Source organism: Brachyhypopomus gauderio, chromosome 3 (assembly GCF_052324685.1).
Source record: "Brachyhypopomus gauderio isolate BG-103 chromosome 3, BGAUD_0.2, whole genome shotgun sequence".
Taxonomy (NCBI): domain Eukaryota; kingdom Metazoa; phylum Chordata; class Actinopteri; order Gymnotiformes; family Hypopomidae; genus Brachyhypopomus; species Brachyhypopomus gauderio.
Genome location: NC_135213.1, coordinates 1593169 through 1611231, shown reverse-complemented (window position 1 = coordinate 1611231; position 18063 = coordinate 1593169). Strand labels below are relative to the sequence as shown.

Genomic DNA, 18063 nt, shown 5'->3' with positions numbered 1-18063 from the left:
CTTGTGGTTTGGCATCAGTTGAGCATGAAGGTTTGGCTTGATTCTCAGTTTGATCTGCGTCTTTACCATCCTCCTTTGTATTAGTCTCATTCCCAGAATCATACTGGCTTGCATCAGTTGCATCTTTTTGTGCAACCTGTGCTACATTGTTTACATCATTTAAAACTGTAGAAGAATCTTCACATCCAAGTTTTCCAGGTCTAACAACAACAGTGGGTATGTTTCTTGTGGCTGGTGTCAGTTTTGAGGGGACTGGTGTTACTATTTGAGACTTGCATGATTCGACTGGTGATGATTTGAAAAGATTAGAAAACCATCTTATATCTGCGTTTCCTTTTGGGACACTCTCAAACAGTGCAGATCGACTTGGAGATGATTTAGTAGTTTGGGAAAATCCCTTCATGGAGTTGGTTGTGCCGTCACCAGTTGCCAATTTTAAGAATGCAGACAGCATCCCACCCTCTTGCTTTGGTGCATGAGAAGGGGAAGGAGAATCAGAAATAAAGGGAAGTTTTAAGCTGTTGTTACTAGAGCCTCCTGCATCCTCCGTTTTAGACTCTGCAGGCTTAAATATTGAAAAGACAGAAGAGGCCAATGATCCCTCGGCTGGTTTCTCTACAGGACCAGAGGTTGCAGCTATCAAAGAGGTAAGTGACTTAAAGGGCCTTAAAAATCCAGTGTCTTCAGCTGGTGTCTGAGTGGGCGGATATACTTCAGTTTTACTTTCTCCTGGTTCTAAAAAGGTCTCTCTAGGAAGGACATCACATATTTCTCCTGATGACTCTGTTTCTGGTAACAGTTCTACTGAACCACTGCTTGAACCAACACATGAGAACTGGTGCAGTGGCTCTGGAACAGATCTAGGTATTAAACTTTCACATTCATCCACTGATCCTTCTTTGGAATCCTTGCTTTCCTGAGATCGACTTGGTGGTGTTGGTTGTGAAGTTGCCTCACCTGCACTGAAAGGACTCCCCAATACACAATCAACCACTGTTGATTGGTCCCGAGTCTCACGGTCACTGGTCACACCGTCTTCTGCGCCTGATGTTACATTATCTGGATGTTCTGGTGATGGAAAGGGCAGGAGCGACTGCAGGGAGAATTTCTTTTCTACACTGGGCTCCTGATGAGCAGGAGGAACAACTGCAACAGGAGTTGAAGTGGCAGTTGATTTTGGTATGAAAGACAACAGCTTAGAAACGCCAGGCTCTTGCTGGGGAGAAGCAGACGAGAGAGTTATCGCTCTTGAGGTTTTTATTGTCTCAGTGGTATTTGTGGTTTCAGCTTTTAATCTAATGCCTGTGATTGAGCTAAACACACAGCTCATGGCATTTCCTCCTCCTGTGATACCCTGGCCTGCAGTATGTTCCTCCTTTGCATCATCCGATGTAACTTCTTCCTTCTTTTCTTTGCATTCCTTGGTTTTTGAACAAGAGGTTTTTATTTCCTCGTATTTACTTAGCTCCTCCTCTCTCCCCACAAGATATTCAGAGACTGTGTCAACAATTTGTTGGAGTTTATCTATTGTATGAATAAAACCATAATTTTTTTCTTCCACTGGTGACAAATCTCGGTCTTGTGTACTAACATTGCTTGCTTGAGCATAATAATTGTGTGAACCTTCACCATAGGAAGAAATATACCTTCCACCACTGTAGCAACTGCTGGATTCATATTGTGCATCATCCTCATCTGACATTTCATCCAATACATCCTCAGATCTGAGAGAATACATCTCATCTGAGCCCCCTGACTCACTCGTCGTCTTAAACCTGGCTTGCTCATCTTGCTGATACATCATATAATTGTCCAGAGTATCCTCAAACAAGTTTTTTGCCCACATTCTCATCTTGTAGAGCAGACACTCTTTATATGCCTCCCGTTCTGCCTGGTGACGTTGCTTAATTGAGGGGATTAAGGAAATTTCAGGAGAGGCTTCATCAAAGTTTTCTAGGTGTTTGTACGCTAAGTGGGCATCTCCACGTCCCTGAGCAGTTCTCTTGAAGTAATTCCCTTCATCATGTCCTTCAGTCTCGGGCGACACTGCTTCATACTCCACAGTCAGGTTCTGTTCACTATCACCAGGAGTGCTTATGATGCGATAAATTTCACTCGTTGTCTTGTCATCGTCATCCCACATTTTTTGTTCTGGTTCCAGATAGTCATCCAAGATGTCGTTCCGTTTATATTTAGTTTCCCAGTCTTCAATCCCCATGCCCGAATCAACAGGTATAATCCTCACTCTATTTCTACTGTTTGAATGTCTTGGTGTGAATTTGTAAAAGTGAAGAATGGAAGAATAGAAATTATAAAGTGCAGACAATGGAAATCATAGTGAAAAGAAGTGAAAAGATATTTGTAAATTTAATTTAAACAAAGTGAATGGAAGAAATAGAAATAGAAAGAAAATGACACCAGATAGAAATCAGACCTGAATAAAATTAGAACTGAAATCAAACTGAATTAAAATAATTACTGTGTGGCTGTGTTTATGAGTTGTGTACAGGTATGACATTACCTAGTGTTTATGAGTTGTGTACAGGTATGACATTACCTAGTGTTTATGAGTTGTGTACAGGTATGACATTACCTTGGTCCCATTCCTTCCTGGGAATCAAGTCCGTATTTGTGGGCCGAGTCTGTTGCAGACTCGCTGGATGTGGTCTGATGATGTAACCGCCGTCCTATGGGGTACTGGTGTAGTGAGGAATTGGGCTGTGCCGTGGTGTGGTACCGTGGAGGACGGCTGTTGGGTTCACTGCGGTAGTCACTGTCTCTGTCGTCCACTGCACTGTCATCATCCAGAGCTGCAACCATGTAGATAAACAAGATTCTCCACCATGTAGCCAACAGTAGGAACCAGAATGAGCAAACACCAATCATATCTGAATTGACTAAAATAAGCATCTCAGTAATAAACACCAGATGTCAGTGTTGAGCATGAGTACCAGACAAAAAGGAAACAATTAACAAATCACACTTGCTATTTACAAATAGGTTCATTCTGGGTGGTGATGGATCACTACAGCTTTTCTATAATTAATAATCATAATTATTGTTGACAATGTTAGGTTTTGAAGTAGTGATGACAGAAATGGTGGTCCCCTGTCTCTTCATCGAGAACATCCAATAAAAAATTAGTAAGGTATCAAAAATGAGAAAAAAAAAATTGTTAGAATACTATCATGGCTATACTCTAATAACAATAAACTCTCCTAATGGGTAATATTAGGAAAATATTTTGGAAAAGCAAAAAAAAAAAGTACTAGTACTTTAGCCAAGTACTAAAGTAGCCAAGTGACAAAAACAATATCTGACTCATCGTTAGACAGGCGCAGACCTACACAGTCATTAATAAATGTAGTAAGATAGGTGGCCAAAATATAAGAGAAATGAATGAACTGGGGGAGTGTGAGATGTGGGAGAGGTCACTGGTCTTCTCCACAGTCGTCAGCACGAGCACTAATAACAGACGATACAATGACACATTGAACTTGGGTGAACTGGCTAACGAAGGAACGTCGGGAACTACATACTCTGCTGCTCACTCCATCCAAAGTAAGTCCAGCTGCCTGAACATGCGAAGAGACGTTGAAGGAAAACAAACACAGTAACAGACGTTTATACTCTAACACAGTAAGAGATGTTTACACTCCAACACTGGTACTGTTTTTTTTTTTTTATCACTGACATCACATTCACTCGACCTCACAGCATTTGGGACATTCTCCTCGAATGAAAAAGAGGCAGACTACTTCTGCAAAAGACATATGAACGGATCAAACATTGTAGGAGTTAATGTCCAACTGGGAAAATCTTTATAGTAACAAAAGCTTAATTAGAAAATGTCTCTGATGTCTCAGAAATGGCTAACTTGGGCATCTTGGATGCTGAGGCAAATGTTAGAAACACAAGTGACAAACTGAGAATGATGGATAAACTAATATACATGTGATATGCAAATAAACTGATATAGAAATAGGAGTTCCAGTGTTTAGGTTTATGCATCGGTGTCTTCGGGGCTAGAGGACAAGCAGCCATAGACTGCTCTCTAGTGACTGAATGAAGAATTACAAAACAAAAGAAAAAAACAATAGAATAAATAATTGTACAAAATATATTTAACAGGAGAATAAATAGCTGTGGCTATGAAAACATGCCCACAAGTAATCGTTTCATGAAATGTTACAGTGATTATGAAGATTAATACATAATGATTATAAAGATTATTACATAGTAACCCATACATTCCCATCATGTTTTCTGTCTAGTGTAGGGTTCATGCCTGATGATGTCTTTGGTCTGATGGTTGTCTTTGGTCTGATGAGATTTAAGCAGAGTCACTGTGTTCTACAAACATTTCATCTAAGATTTGAGATAAGAAAGATGCACTCACAACATTGAGAGGGAAGGGAAGACATTCTCTGTGTTTCGTCTTGCAGAGGGGGCTATGCAGATAAAGAGGCGTGTTAAAAACAGGCAGTTGACCTTTAAAACATTTCGACTACAGTAAATAAAAGTTTATATTTGTAAATCTCATAAAAGAATGTTAAAAATCTGTGATTTAAAAATTGTGATTTCTGAAGTGTTATTCTGGTACTGTGTAATTTGTATAGAACATCTCATAAATAGGGATTTTGGTGGATAAATCTATTTCTGAATTGCCAGATACTCATTGCAATAACTGTCGGTAGGGGGAGACAAAGATCTGATCATTTTCTTCTACCGTCACGTTTATTTTCAGGTTCAGTAATAAAAATGTATACCATCGCCACCATCTTAACAAAATTTTCAGATCCTGCACTGATTTTTTTTGCCATTATCCAAATGTGCTTTAACTGCACTAAATATATGGTTACACAAATAAAATATTTTCCAACTGTTAATTTCTGCCTTTTAGTATAAAATTACTAAAAGGCAGAACTTTATACACTATAAAGTAATATACACCAGTCAACAATATTAGATCAGACCCATTTTCCTGACATCTAAACAGTTAAAATACTGTGAATAACCTACAATTGTACCCGAACAGGTAAACAGTTAAAGTTGTTTTTTTAAGTAAATTAAGTGATTTTTGGAAATGTATAATAAATGGCTTTGTGGGAGAACAAGTCATTGACACCCTACAGTCTGCAGGAATATAAGTAAATAGGTTAAAGCTTTGAACACTGATGCAATTAAAATGCTACAGGTGTGCTAGCTATTGTAGATTATCATACAATATACTAATATACAATTAATACAAACATACAATATACTAATGTGCAATATACAATATATAATATTAATATGTGATATACAATACACCATACTGTAAATGACAATACAGTGTATTGCTTTCATAATCGTGAGAAAAATCTAATCAACAAAGGAAAACAGACCCAAAAACCTTTATAGGTACTGGGAAATCTCAAAGAAGGCCATGATGTCAGTGAGTACCATCTTCCTGCACCATGAAAAAGCCCCTGGGAACTGAAAGCCTTTGACAGGAAGCAGCCTGGCAGACCACAACAGAATTGGAAGACATGTTTCTGCGAATGAACAGCTTGAATGACGGCCGGTTCACAGGACAGCACCCTCAAGCTGAGCTTCACGCTGGTGGAAGTAAAAGCAACTCTCGGTTTCAGCTGTGAGGGAAGACGAGAAGTGGTAGGTGGACGGGTCAAGTGACAGTGGAGAGTCCATGTCAGTTAGAGAGACTCGCCAGCACTGCAAACAGACTACCGAACGACGGAGGGGCCGGTGCACTGGGCTTGGTTCCCCACACAGATTTTATACCCTGCAGGTGAGAGGATGGTGTGCGATGCCAGCTGTCAAGCATGGAGGGGAAAGCATGACAGTCTGAGGCTCTTATACAGTGACTGGACCCTGAACAGGACGGACAGACGGGCGTCCACAGCACAGAGCCACAAAGCACTCTGTTCCACAGATGGTTAGGAGTCCATCCTGAACTGAGATAATGATCCAAACCATACCTCAGGAGGCAAGATCAGGAGACAAGATCGAGAAACTAGAGTTGGAAAAAGAAGGAGCAGGGAAGCACTTTGGTCTGCAGACTGAAGAGCCGCACCATACCAATCCACACCGTACCCCTCCATACCCCTCCGTACATACAACATACTGGACACTACAGCTGTGCCAGCATGACACTAGCAAACCGCATGCATCATCGTTCTGAAATCAGGTGGTGGAGTTTGTTTTAACGTAAGTGAAACATGATGTATGAACACGACTACAGACATTAACAATATCTAACTCTATAGTGCTGAAACTTTCACTTGCCTGTGGATTATATGATTGTTGTGGTCATTATGGCAGGATAAATACCACCACAGGCTAAAGGACCATTAGCGACACAGACACACTCAGATGGAGTTTTTATCACTGCTGGTGACTTCTAGATTTTACCAAAAAATGCACAACAAGGAAATGGGGAAAATACCTCAGATCTTGTCTGTGCAACATACTGGGTGCATACAGGGCTTTAACCTACTCCCAGCTCAGCCCACATCTCGTGCTGTCCCGTTCCAGGACACAAAGTCCTTCCTAACACTGATAAGCTGGCCTGCAGGACGTTCAGAGCGTGGCCTGAGGGAGCCATCTCTCAACTCCAGGACTGGTTTGAACACAGAATAGAATACATTTGCTTCTCAGACAGACCTGTAGGCGTACACCTCCTCTGTACTGTCATACATTAATCACTGCATTGATAATGTCACTGTTAGTCACTGTAAGGGATCAAAGTGTCTCCAAAATGGGTCAATACCCACCTATACACAACCATTGATCAGACTGCTTCTCTGCTAATACATCTCTGATTGATCCTCTGATGGTGTTGTTTTATTTTATCTTCTACAAATGTACAAACAGCATGGTCTTATAGCAATTGTGCTGCTGGGGGTGGACTGGTCCGGTTGCAGTTTTAAAGGATCTGTCTGCATGTTAACGGCGACATGAAAGCAATTATCCTTTCACGCCTATGGGTAAGACTGTCCTCGTGCTCTGAAAGCCCAAATATGGCAGCTATCTCAGCATTCAACACCATCCGCCCATACTTTTCAGAGATAATTTCAAATATACAGCACCAATAGCCTGATAGTAGGCCTATAGGGTGTAGCCAAAACAAATGGCCTAAGTCTGCCTCATTTATGTGACATCTAGGACACATTTGTCTGCATTGGGGTAGAATGAGGATTACTTCGTCCTGCTTAGATGTATACGGTAGAGAACCTTAAACTGCATTAGCCCCAGCCAAGCACAGGAAGTACTGCCATTTTCTCTCTGCAAGTTCCACACATCTTCAGAAATGTTTTTGCCTAACTTTTTCCAATTAGTCTTAATTCTGTCTGCAGCAACGCATCTTAAAGACGTGATTAAAGAGGAGGCATTAGAAAGCCTTAGATATGAAAACTTAATGATGGTTTTAAAGATAATCTGGGATCTTCTTTGAGAAGTCAGGGATATGTGCTGCGAGAAAACTAAACTTAGTACACAGTCACTGAAATTGGCAAAGATCCAATTAGCCAAAATGAACTGAAATTGCTTATTCTTTTTCTGCCAAGTCGTAAAGGTTGGGTCAAATTTAGCTGGGAAAAAAGTTGCTGTTATTGGGAATCCGACTGAGTCCAAATTTTACGAGTGCATATAATCACAGGGTTGAACGTGTATGATCTTAAGTGATGGGCAAGATGGTACCAAGGTGTGTAAAGTTGTCGTCAAACAAGATCTTGATCCAATTTCACACCAGACACTATCTGGGGTATTTTCGTGTGTGCGTCATCCATATTAGGTAACACTAAATCTCCATTTGTTATGTCTTTGAAGTTTTCTACTGATCCTTGGCATCTTTTTACCCCAAATAAATGTTATAGTTAACTTTTCAGTCTGCTTTAAAATGCAGATAAAAAGATAGAGGGGTATTGCAAGATACAGTGCAGGACACTGAGTGAGAAGGCCAAATGTGAGTTTAAGAGATATGTGAGAGATTCTTTACACAGAGGTCCTTACATGGCATGTTCATATATATAACAGGCTGATCTTATACCTCTCAACAGTTTACCTGGATACAACAGAACAACTGAAAGGCTTTTAATTTAAATACATTTAAGTAGAAGCTCTGCAATCAATCCTTATTGGTCTTGCAAGTAAGTGTATTGAATACATTTGTTAATGGTTATGTATGCAAGAAAGTACAACTAAAATTGTATTTATTGGTTATATATACAAGCAAACACCCCATCATTTCAATAACATTTTACTGAACAAAATGATTCCATGTTTTGTTTTTTAATAAAATTATGCTAAATGTATGCTTCAAACGGTCTTGTTTGTTCTAAGCTTTAATTTCAGTGTACAGTGTTAACACTAACCTGCGTATATAATCAGTAAGAACTAGGAACCTGGTGTGTTCTAGAACTGTTGACCAGTCCTGTACTGTAATTATTCTGTTCTTATTGCACTTTAGTGCAGGCCTACACAGCCTGTTCAGAAACGCTGCATTTTGTTGTGGAACCGTCGTCTTTGGATCCAGCTCAGACCACCACACCTGAACCAGCTGCAGTCAGCAACCATTCCCAATTTGATGCTAGATCTGGGAGATCTGGGGTAAAACTCTGCAGGTAGAGAGATGTCCAGGAGGAGGGTGGATGACCTGCTGACCTGCATGCTCAGTGAGGTTGAGTTCATGATTACCTCGTCATGATTACCTCGTCATGTATCCTCATGGCGTTGATGTGTCCCAGCTTTCTGGTCCAGTACTGTGCCTCTTCGTCCGGGATGTCTGCACATGAGACAGAAATACGATGTTGTGAGGGGGAGGAGCCACAGACATCCCCACCCCCAACATACACATCACACCTTCTCTTCCTGTCACTCATAATGGTACCGAAGTGTCCCCATACCATGGCACTGCTCTTAACTTGGCATTATGGGAAGGAACAGGGGAGTCTCCTCCCCCAACACCTACAACCTTCACCGTTAATGCTCTTAAAAATGGAATGGGCTGTCTAGAAGCTGTTTCTGCAGAAAGCTCAAACACATGCGTTTCCAAGTGGAACCCCAAAACAGGGTCCACATTGAGAAACCTCAAGCCCTTCAAAACGTTCTGGAAGGTTCTGATCCAGTGACTATGACCAAAGATTAGTCAGCATATGATCTTATGCTGGTATCACCACAGTGTTCTTATTCATTACAGAATTGTTAATATCTCAGATACTACATTTATTCTTGAACCTTTTTTTTGCTTCTGACATTTCCACTGTTACCGTGATCCCCTTTACACCTGGTCGATCCAATAAATTTGCACGTGGATTGAATTTTTTCAATTCAAGATTTTAATGCATTTACACTTGGTAGTCAAAAGCATCTCTGGTTATACACTTTTAAATCTGAATGCTGCATGCTGTATGTAAATCAGTTCATACACAACACCCAACTGCCTGCTTTTCCTGTTTCCCTCATTTGCTATTATGCAAAAGACTGCCTCAAAAAAAGTAGCTCTTTAAACTCCGAGGAAGGCACTGTCCCGACACGGGCAGCTAATGTTAATGAGAAAACACCTCATTAGACTAAATGACACTGCAGTGGCCCTGGTCACGTCTGTGGAAAATACCACTACGCAGATCGGGTTTGGCACATAAAAAGTCTAATAGCCATTTAGTTTAGTCCGGGGAGTAAACGTGTACATCCTTCGTAAATCATGAATAACCTTCACATTCACGGATGTAGTTGGCCGGTGTTTTGGTTGTCATGACGTACTGGGCGTGGTTTCGGTTGTTAAATGTGGTTTGGAGCCATGAATGCACTTGTACTGCCATAACACCTGGTGAAAGCACATGGTGATCTGAAGAGGTGGTCTGGGTGTGGAGTGGTGGAGGGGTGGAGGGAGGGCGTACCAAAGGGCAGCTCAAAGCGTACGTCCAGCAGCACCTGGTGAGGAGTTGGGTTCTTGGTCCCGCAAATCTCATCCGCCTTCATCAGGACCTCCGAGTCCAGAGAGATCCACTCACCACAACCCTCCTGCAGGCATTCGGGGAGAAGAGCAGTGACAAAAACAGAGACAGAAAAGAGAGACAGACAGACCAAGAGGAAGTGAAGAGAGGAGAGAAGGGGGGAGAATCATGGTGAAAAACAGTGAATTTGACAAGAGGAAGAGGACAGGAGGACAGAGTTAGAGAGAAAGAGGACGGGGGGGCAGAATTAGAGAGAGGGGATGGTTTGAGAGATGGTGAGTCCTCGTCAGACAGAGACAACATTACAGAATAAATAAAATGCACATTTACAGGTGCATTATTAATGACACGAGTTGCAGTATTATATGTTACATAATAACTTTATCTATTAATGAGATGGTACACATTAAGTTAAAAAAAAATCTATTTACCTTCTCCAGTGCACACACAGATACAAACACAGTACACTTCTCACATGTATGCTGTACTACATATTAAATACATGCAAGAATTTAAGAAAAGAAAAGGTAAAGAAAATAAGGAATCATAGGGGTAATGAAAGATCTTCTGTGAGATGGGGGAGACAGCATGTTCTGACCTTCACTAATTCGTTTGGAGTGTGGTTGGTGTTCTTACTTCATCTGATTGGCAGATGGTTTGGAGGGGGATCCAGGCGGTTCCCACCAGGGTGTCCCAGATGAGGCCTTTATTCCAGAGTTCCACCACCAGACCTAGATCCAAACGGTTGATCTCACTGAGGAGAAAGACAGACAGATCCAACTGGTTATAAATTTCACTGACGAACATATCAAATCTAACAGGTTGATCTCAATGAAGAGCAAAGCACATCTGCTCCACATTTAATCGTCAAATGTGACCTCCTTGCAACTGTAACACTTCCTGTGATTCAGATCACGCAGAACATGTGAAAATGTTGACCAAAATGAGAACACTCTGCTAGTGACATCGTGGATCTGGGCCTAATGTCTGCAGACACTACCAGCAGACTTTCATTCCAAAAATGAAAGGGGGTGGGGGGTCAAAAGGACACATTAATTATTATGTTTATTTGGCGGGGGGGGGGGGGGGGGGGGGGGGGGTGTAATTATTATACATTTAAATGTTTCCTCTATGCTGCACCTAAAGCGATCAATCACCAGTGGTTGGCGCCAGAGCGAACTAGTAACACATTGAATCATAGATGAAGATCAGAGATAAATAAACTAGATTTTTTTTTTCAGCGTGAGAAAATCGGATGTATGGCGTGTGAAGACAGTCAAACACGCGTGTCTCACGCTCATTGCGGGAGAGTTGGCAACCCTGGTACAACACTCTGAAGCAAACACTAAACTCAACATGACAGCAGGGAGGTAAAGGGAGTGGTCACCTGAAAAGATAAAGCACACCACATTTTCTTTAAAAAACAAAAACAAAGAAAGAGGGATAAAACGACTGACATCCTCTCTTTGTCCACAGAGCCGAGGTCATTACAGGCTGGCTAAGCATTTTAGACTGGCAGATTGACTGCTCAATGAGTGTCAACCCTGCACTGGCATATTCATTACCACCTCATTTGCATATTCAAACTTCTCTTAAAATCTCATCTGCATATTCATGCTTCCCATCCATCTCTGCCACAAAGAAAGCGGCTTCCTGGGATTAATTCCTTCAGCTTTTAAATACACAACAGCGAATTAATCACCGATCATGCCATCCACCCTTGACCTGCAGTAGAATCAGTGATATTAGCAAAGTGCTCTGTAATGCTGTGTATCGTTTCCGAGGCCAACATAGGTGAAGGACACAATTGCGTTAAGACCAGGGTTGCATTTGCAGTAGACTGTATTTAATTCGGGACACAAGAACAAATGACCAATTGACAAACTCTTAACGCGGTGACGAGACTGACGAGGCATTTCGGACAGACCACGTAACACTGGAATTCAATAACCAAAAACTTACTATAAAACTTGGGCATATAATACAAGGGTAAAAAAAAAAAAAAAAAAAAAAAAAAGACAAACTCAACGCGGTGACAAGCTCAACGAGGCATTTGGTTAAACCACGTAACGGCGAGGGATTTAGTAGACTCTGGTAATTCACGAGTGTGAGAGAGAGAGAGAGAGAGAGAGAGAGAGAGAGAGAGAGAGAGAGAGAGAGAGAGAGAGAGAGAGAGAGAGAGAGCATGAGAACTTGGAAATGTCAAGTGATAATTCACATAACTAGAAAGACAGTATTAATCACGTAAATAAAACAATACACCCGGGCAAAGGATCTTAATAGTTAAATACTGACAAACGGGGTAAATAAAGAAGAAACAAACACGGGGAACGATCAAACATAACAGAGCCGCGAACCACCAATTGAACTAGAAAAGAAACATCTAACCAAAAGCAATAACTAACCCCGAGGCAAACACATACTTAATACCTACAAACAACTACAACCATGGAACGTATAATAATAGATGGTTAAGCCTAAAAATAAAGATTGAAACGGACTAGAATAAACCTACAAAAGACAAGGGCGCGGACAAAAGGAACTCAAAACAACCTGGAAACGTGGAGTGCATGAAACAATGATCGACAAGGACCGTGTATACAAACTAGGGATTTAAATAATAATTTAAATAACCAGATAATTTGAGAGGCAATGAGGTACAGGTGAAACACGTAACACAAGGGGCTGGAACTAGGCGGTGAAAGAAAACCGGGGAGGGGGGAGGGGGCGGAGTAATGCGTTACATGCTGACAGAGATGAGAAGCTACACTGAGTGAATTATGCATGCGGACTGCAACTGTACAGCTTTACTTAGGGGTAAAAACTAGCATTAAACGTTTGGGGAAATAAAAATACATTTAAAGTCACTTCAGCAAATAAAACCCAATGAGGAACAGGTCATAATGTAATCTTAGTCTAATCTGGATTACAGGATAGACTCAGGAATATGTATTGTGTTTGTTATATGACCACAGTCTATTGGCGTGGACAGCATTATCACAGCATTTGTTATTCTGATATAACATATCTGCTTCAGTATGCAAATGTTATTTTGAATAAATTATAAATGTTTTCTTTGGGTATTGAGCCTCCAGGTGAGAGTTTCTCTCAGTGTGTACTCCCAGCATTCGAATAATGTAATAAATAAAAACTATGCATTGAGCATTGTGTTTTTAAGATTGTTTGAATATCTAACAGTGCATTCTGAATGACAGTCTAAACTACACCATAGTCTGAACTACACTACAATCCGAACAACAATATGAAAAAAATTAAAGTCTGAATTCCTGCCATCTTCCCTGACGCCCCTTCTACACACCCTTCTTTTCCCATAAAAATCATTCTGTGAAAGACAACACACCCAACCCCCCCCCCAACACACCCTGTGCTGTCCATCCACTGAGGTGAGGCCTTAATATTGTTCCTGGGAATTTAATAAAGCATAATCACTCACCATATTGTCATAAACATCACAATTATTACTATTATTGGAGTTGCAGGCAGATGGCCACCTACATTAACACGATTAATACCATCTGGGCTAACAGTAATGCGGAGAGTGCACTGCCAACACTGAAACAATGCTCTACCACCACCCAGAACCCTACAGTTCCAGAGCCAGCGCCATCTAGTGACTGTCTGTCTTTGCAAAGCCGTTGGTGGATCATGAGAACAGAAAGTTTTCTTGCCAAAAGAACAAATCTCTTTCAGCACTATGTTTCCAACTAAGCCTGGTAGTCTGTAGTGACATGCTTAATGCTCTAGTGGAAGTGAAAGTCAACTAGCGTTCTTTGCTCAGTCTTTACTGAAAACTGATATTTTCATATTCTCACATCGTTCTCTCCTTCATCTCAATTCTTTCTCCTTGCTTCCCTTAGCTGAACACTGTGCTTTATTTTGGAAATGGAGCACATTTAATGTGGGTTTCCCTGCATCTTCTCCCATGTTTGTAGAAGAGGGAGATCCTCTATCCTCTGTGCCACTATGTACCCGTGTGTACGTTGCTTTTCCTTATTTTATTACCTTATATTTGGACTAGGCATTGCGCACGCACACACACACACACACACATAATAACTATAATATATTATAAAATACTGTGAGATACTATATGTGATGTGCGGAGGAGGCAGACATGATGACAAAATTCCAGTGAAACATACACGTTTAATAGAAACACGAAAGTGAAGTTCAGTGCGGTAGCGCAAGCACTTAAACAGACACTCACTCAGGCACGAACTTTAGACAAAGACGAACATGAGACATTGCGCGAATAGGTGCGAATAGGTGTAGAATACATTCCCCAGTGATCACGAGACAAGGCACAGGTGAGACTAACAAACACTCACTGACCCACACCCACGGAACTACAAACATGGACATAACGAGACACAGACATTGTAACACGCCCACAAGGAGGGGTCTGGAGCTGAACTGTGACAGAACCCCCCACCAGGGGCTCGCTACTCTCGAAGCGTCCCACAAAGCTGGAAAGCCCCGAACCTACACCGACGGGCAGGTCCGGAGCTACCAGAACCACGAGCCCCCGAGAGCCGTCTCTCCCGATGACGGAAACCGTCGCGAACAGCTCTAGAACACCCTCCCTGGGAAGACAGGGGAAAATACATTGAACACGGGCACGGTTACAAACACACAAACAGGCACATTCAATACAAAAGGCACAAGAGGGAAAAGGGGGTTTGGGAGAAACATTGGATTAGACACACAGATAGGCACAGGCAGCCATGAAATGGTTCTGGCTGCCTGCCAGAGCGCTAGCAGTGGCGCGACCTCTCCTGGGGTCGCAGGCGAGACAGGCGGCGGAGCCCCTCCGGTCTTCAGGCCTGATCTCCCAGCGCGCGCTGCTCAGTGCCCCCGAAGAACGTGCACCCCGTTGCTTCCCTCCGGGCACTTCGGTCACCTTTCTGGGCGCTACTGGAGGGCTTGCTTTTCGCCACTCGCTGGCTACCTTCCGCGGCACCTCCACGGGCACCCCCTAACCCCCACGTCGGGCTGCGGGATGTGCCAATGCCCACTCACGCTCCCTGGGACAGCGCTGCCTCGCCCCTCGAGGTCTCCATCTCCTCCTTTCCCTCTGAGCCGCCCCGACCCAGTGACATTGGTTCCTCGGTGGTCGGGCAGCGTGAACAGTCCATACTGCTCCCCTCCAAGGGGGCACGAGGAAGTTCCTCTCCTCTCAAGCACCCCTTCTCGGACTGGACAATCACCTCCAAGTACCCAGAGGCGCTGTCCTCCTCCTCGCGCTCGCTGTGGTGCTCAGAGGAAGACAGTGTTGGGAACGTTACTTTTAAAAAGTAATTAGTTATAGTTACTCACTACTTGTTCAAAAAAGTTATTGAGTTAGTAACTGAATTACTCTATAATAAAAGTAACTCGTTACCAGGGAAAGTAAGAATTTGCATTACAGTTAAAAATATGCCAATGAATAAGGATTTTTTGAAAAAGTTTTCACAGTCAGTTGAAATGAGTAGATCAGAAAGGTGTTTAACTTTTGATATTTATTGCACATCAACAGACCAGTGCAGGATAAAATCCTTTAAAATCCCAAAAAAGCAAAAGTAAACAGTTACACTATATAAAGTGCATTTACATCTATCAAATTAAATAAAATTCTCTCAACCTGAGACAACTGGTTTGTTCACAACAGAAATAAACTTAACAATAAAACCTCTATTCTTAATTAAATAAATCAAATACCCAGTCTGGTAGACATTCAGGAACTTCAAGTATTTTCTTAAATAATGTTTATATCGCCACCTTGAAAATGCTAATTTTTCTTCAGTTTGCTCCTGACTCGCCATTTCTGCCTCTTCTCCGTTTGTGTCCTGTGTCACACCAGTGCTTCGGCACACGTTTAAAAACTCTGGCTCTGATTGGCTACCATAACGCTGCCTTAGCCAATTGCTTACTGACTTGTTAAGTTAAACTGAACAAGAACTGTGACCTATCAAGATCTGTTACTCCTATTAATAAAGTGGAGTTCAGTATATACATATATTATTAAGTTCATGGTTTTGTTGATTAGCGAAAAGTAGCTGAAATGTTATTGTGTTCCATAGAATTCTTCTCAGGGTTTATAATATCCGATGTATTGGGTGATTAGTTTTGATGTCATTATCTGATACTCTGATGTTATAATGTGCATGCTAGGTAATATTGTGATGTAATAAGGTGTACATTGGGTGATTTTGTGATGTGACATGCTGGTGACATGCCACCACTGTTTTTAAACGAGGTCAGGTTTTTAGGTAATCCATCACCCAATGAAAAGAAAGTGACCAGGCAGGCAGCTTTATCTTCTTCTATTACGTTGCTGTGATGAACGGGGTGGAGCGAAGGACGAGACACAGAATCCTTGCTACAGACAGTCCTCTTCTTCGGACTCCTCCTCCTCCTCTTCCCCGTAGTCGACGGTGGATGTGTCGTCCGCTGGCAGGGAGTAGCCCTCTCCGTCTCCACCGTAGTCCACGGTGGATGTGTCGTTCGGCGACGGGTAGTCCTCTTCCTCTCCACCGTAGTCCACCGTGGATGCGTCGTCCGCTGACAGGGGGTAGCCCTCTCCGTCTCCACCGTAGTCGACGGTGGATGCGTCGTCCGCTGACAGGGGGTAGCCCTCTCCGTCTCCACCATAGTCCACGGTGGACGTGTCGTTCAGCGAGGGGGGGTAGTCTTCCTCCTCTTCCTGCTCCTCCTCGGAGTCCTCCTCCCCGAACTCGCTCTCTGGGGTGGACTCGGTAGCACCCATGACGCACGAGCCCACCCTCAGAGGCGAGAGAGCGCGGGCTGGAGGAGCGTGTCTCTCCCTCCAGATCCTTACCGCGCCCTGGCGGAAGATCTCGGCCAGCTCGGGGTCCCTGTTCTCCAGCCCCTGGGCGGCGGCCAGCTGGTGGGCACACACCGGGTCCTCCTCGAGCTGAGCCAGAGTTGGCGAAACTTCGCGGCGTGGGGGAGAAGATGAAGAGCGGTGATGCCGCTTACTGGGCTTCTTGCCCTTCTTCGGCTTTCCTTTGTAGCCTGGCATTTTTGTGTCTCTTGTCGGTTCGTCGTTCTGTGACGAACGGGGTGGAGCGAAGGATGAGACACAGAATCCTTGCTACAGACGTCACTTTTAATTGTACTACACAGAGATTGCGCAATAGCGCACGAGAAACATTTGACGTACACACAGAAATGTGTAGACTCTAGACTACGACGAGCACAAGACACTGCACGAGCGCACATTAAATAGACAAACCACATTAGCCCCACGTGATTACGAGACGATTCACAGGTGAGACACATTATTCACACGACATAACCATCACCACGGAGTTCCACTGACGCAGACAAAGCACGTAGACTACGTATACACACGCCCAAAGGAGAGGGGCCGGGGTCCTCAACATGACAGTTGCCTGTTTGGGAAGAAGGAATGTGTAACATTTGGTAGAGACTGGGATGACGCAAGTGCAGGTAAACTATTTAAATAAGAAAACGGAAATACTGAACACAAGAAGCGAACACGGATAACCAGAAAACACAAGAACACTAGGAAACACACAACCACCAACACAACGATTACCATAACCAAAACTAATGCTAAACATAGCGAACTCACGAGACATGGGTATCAGAAACAGGGTGCAGGAGTAGGTTAGAGCATTAAACAATCAAAACTAACAAGGGGAACTAACGAGAGAAAACCTAGTATGACTACATGACAAACGAAACCAATCAGAAGTCACAAGATCCCATAACATGCATAGTAATAAAACATAAGACTAAGGGCAAGGAGACGAAGGACAAAACCCAAATACCCACAACAGCGAACTAACAGAGAGAACGACAAACAAGAAGGCAAAACATGAAAGACTTACAACCACGGAGAGATTGAACGCAGAAAGGGGCACAGATGCAAAGCACTCACGAATACAAAACTTAGATAAAGACAGATCACCAAGCAGCACAGAGCGGGGCAGGGCACGGAAAGGGAGAATTCACGAACACAATGACCGATACAGATGGCTGAAACAGAGGGACTAAAATACACTGGGACAGGGAACTAATCAAGACACAGGTGGGAGCACTGAAGACAGGGGCGTGACAG

General features: G+C 42.8%; 1 protein-coding gene across 1 annotated transcript in view; it reads right to left on the bottom strand.

Annotated features, from left to right (window-relative positions):
• Positions 1-18063, bottom strand: part of LOC143509940 (protein unc-13 homolog B-like) — a 47843-nt gene that overhangs the window by 12274 nt on the left and 17506 nt on the right. The window contains exons 4-9 of the mRNA XM_076998853.1: positions 10593-10710; positions 9900-10023; positions 8698-8785; positions 4400-4451; positions 3540-3575; positions 2594-2810 (exon numbers count right to left, since the gene is read on the bottom strand). Coding sequence (XP_076854968.1) covers positions 2688-2810; positions 3540-3575; positions 4400-4451; positions 8698-8785; positions 9900-10023; positions 10593-10710 — 541 coding nt within the window. The 3' untranslated portion in view covers positions 2594-2687. The remainder of the gene's footprint in view (positions 1-2593; positions 2811-3539; positions 3576-4399; positions 4452-8697; positions 8786-9899; positions 10024-10592; positions 10711-18063) is intronic.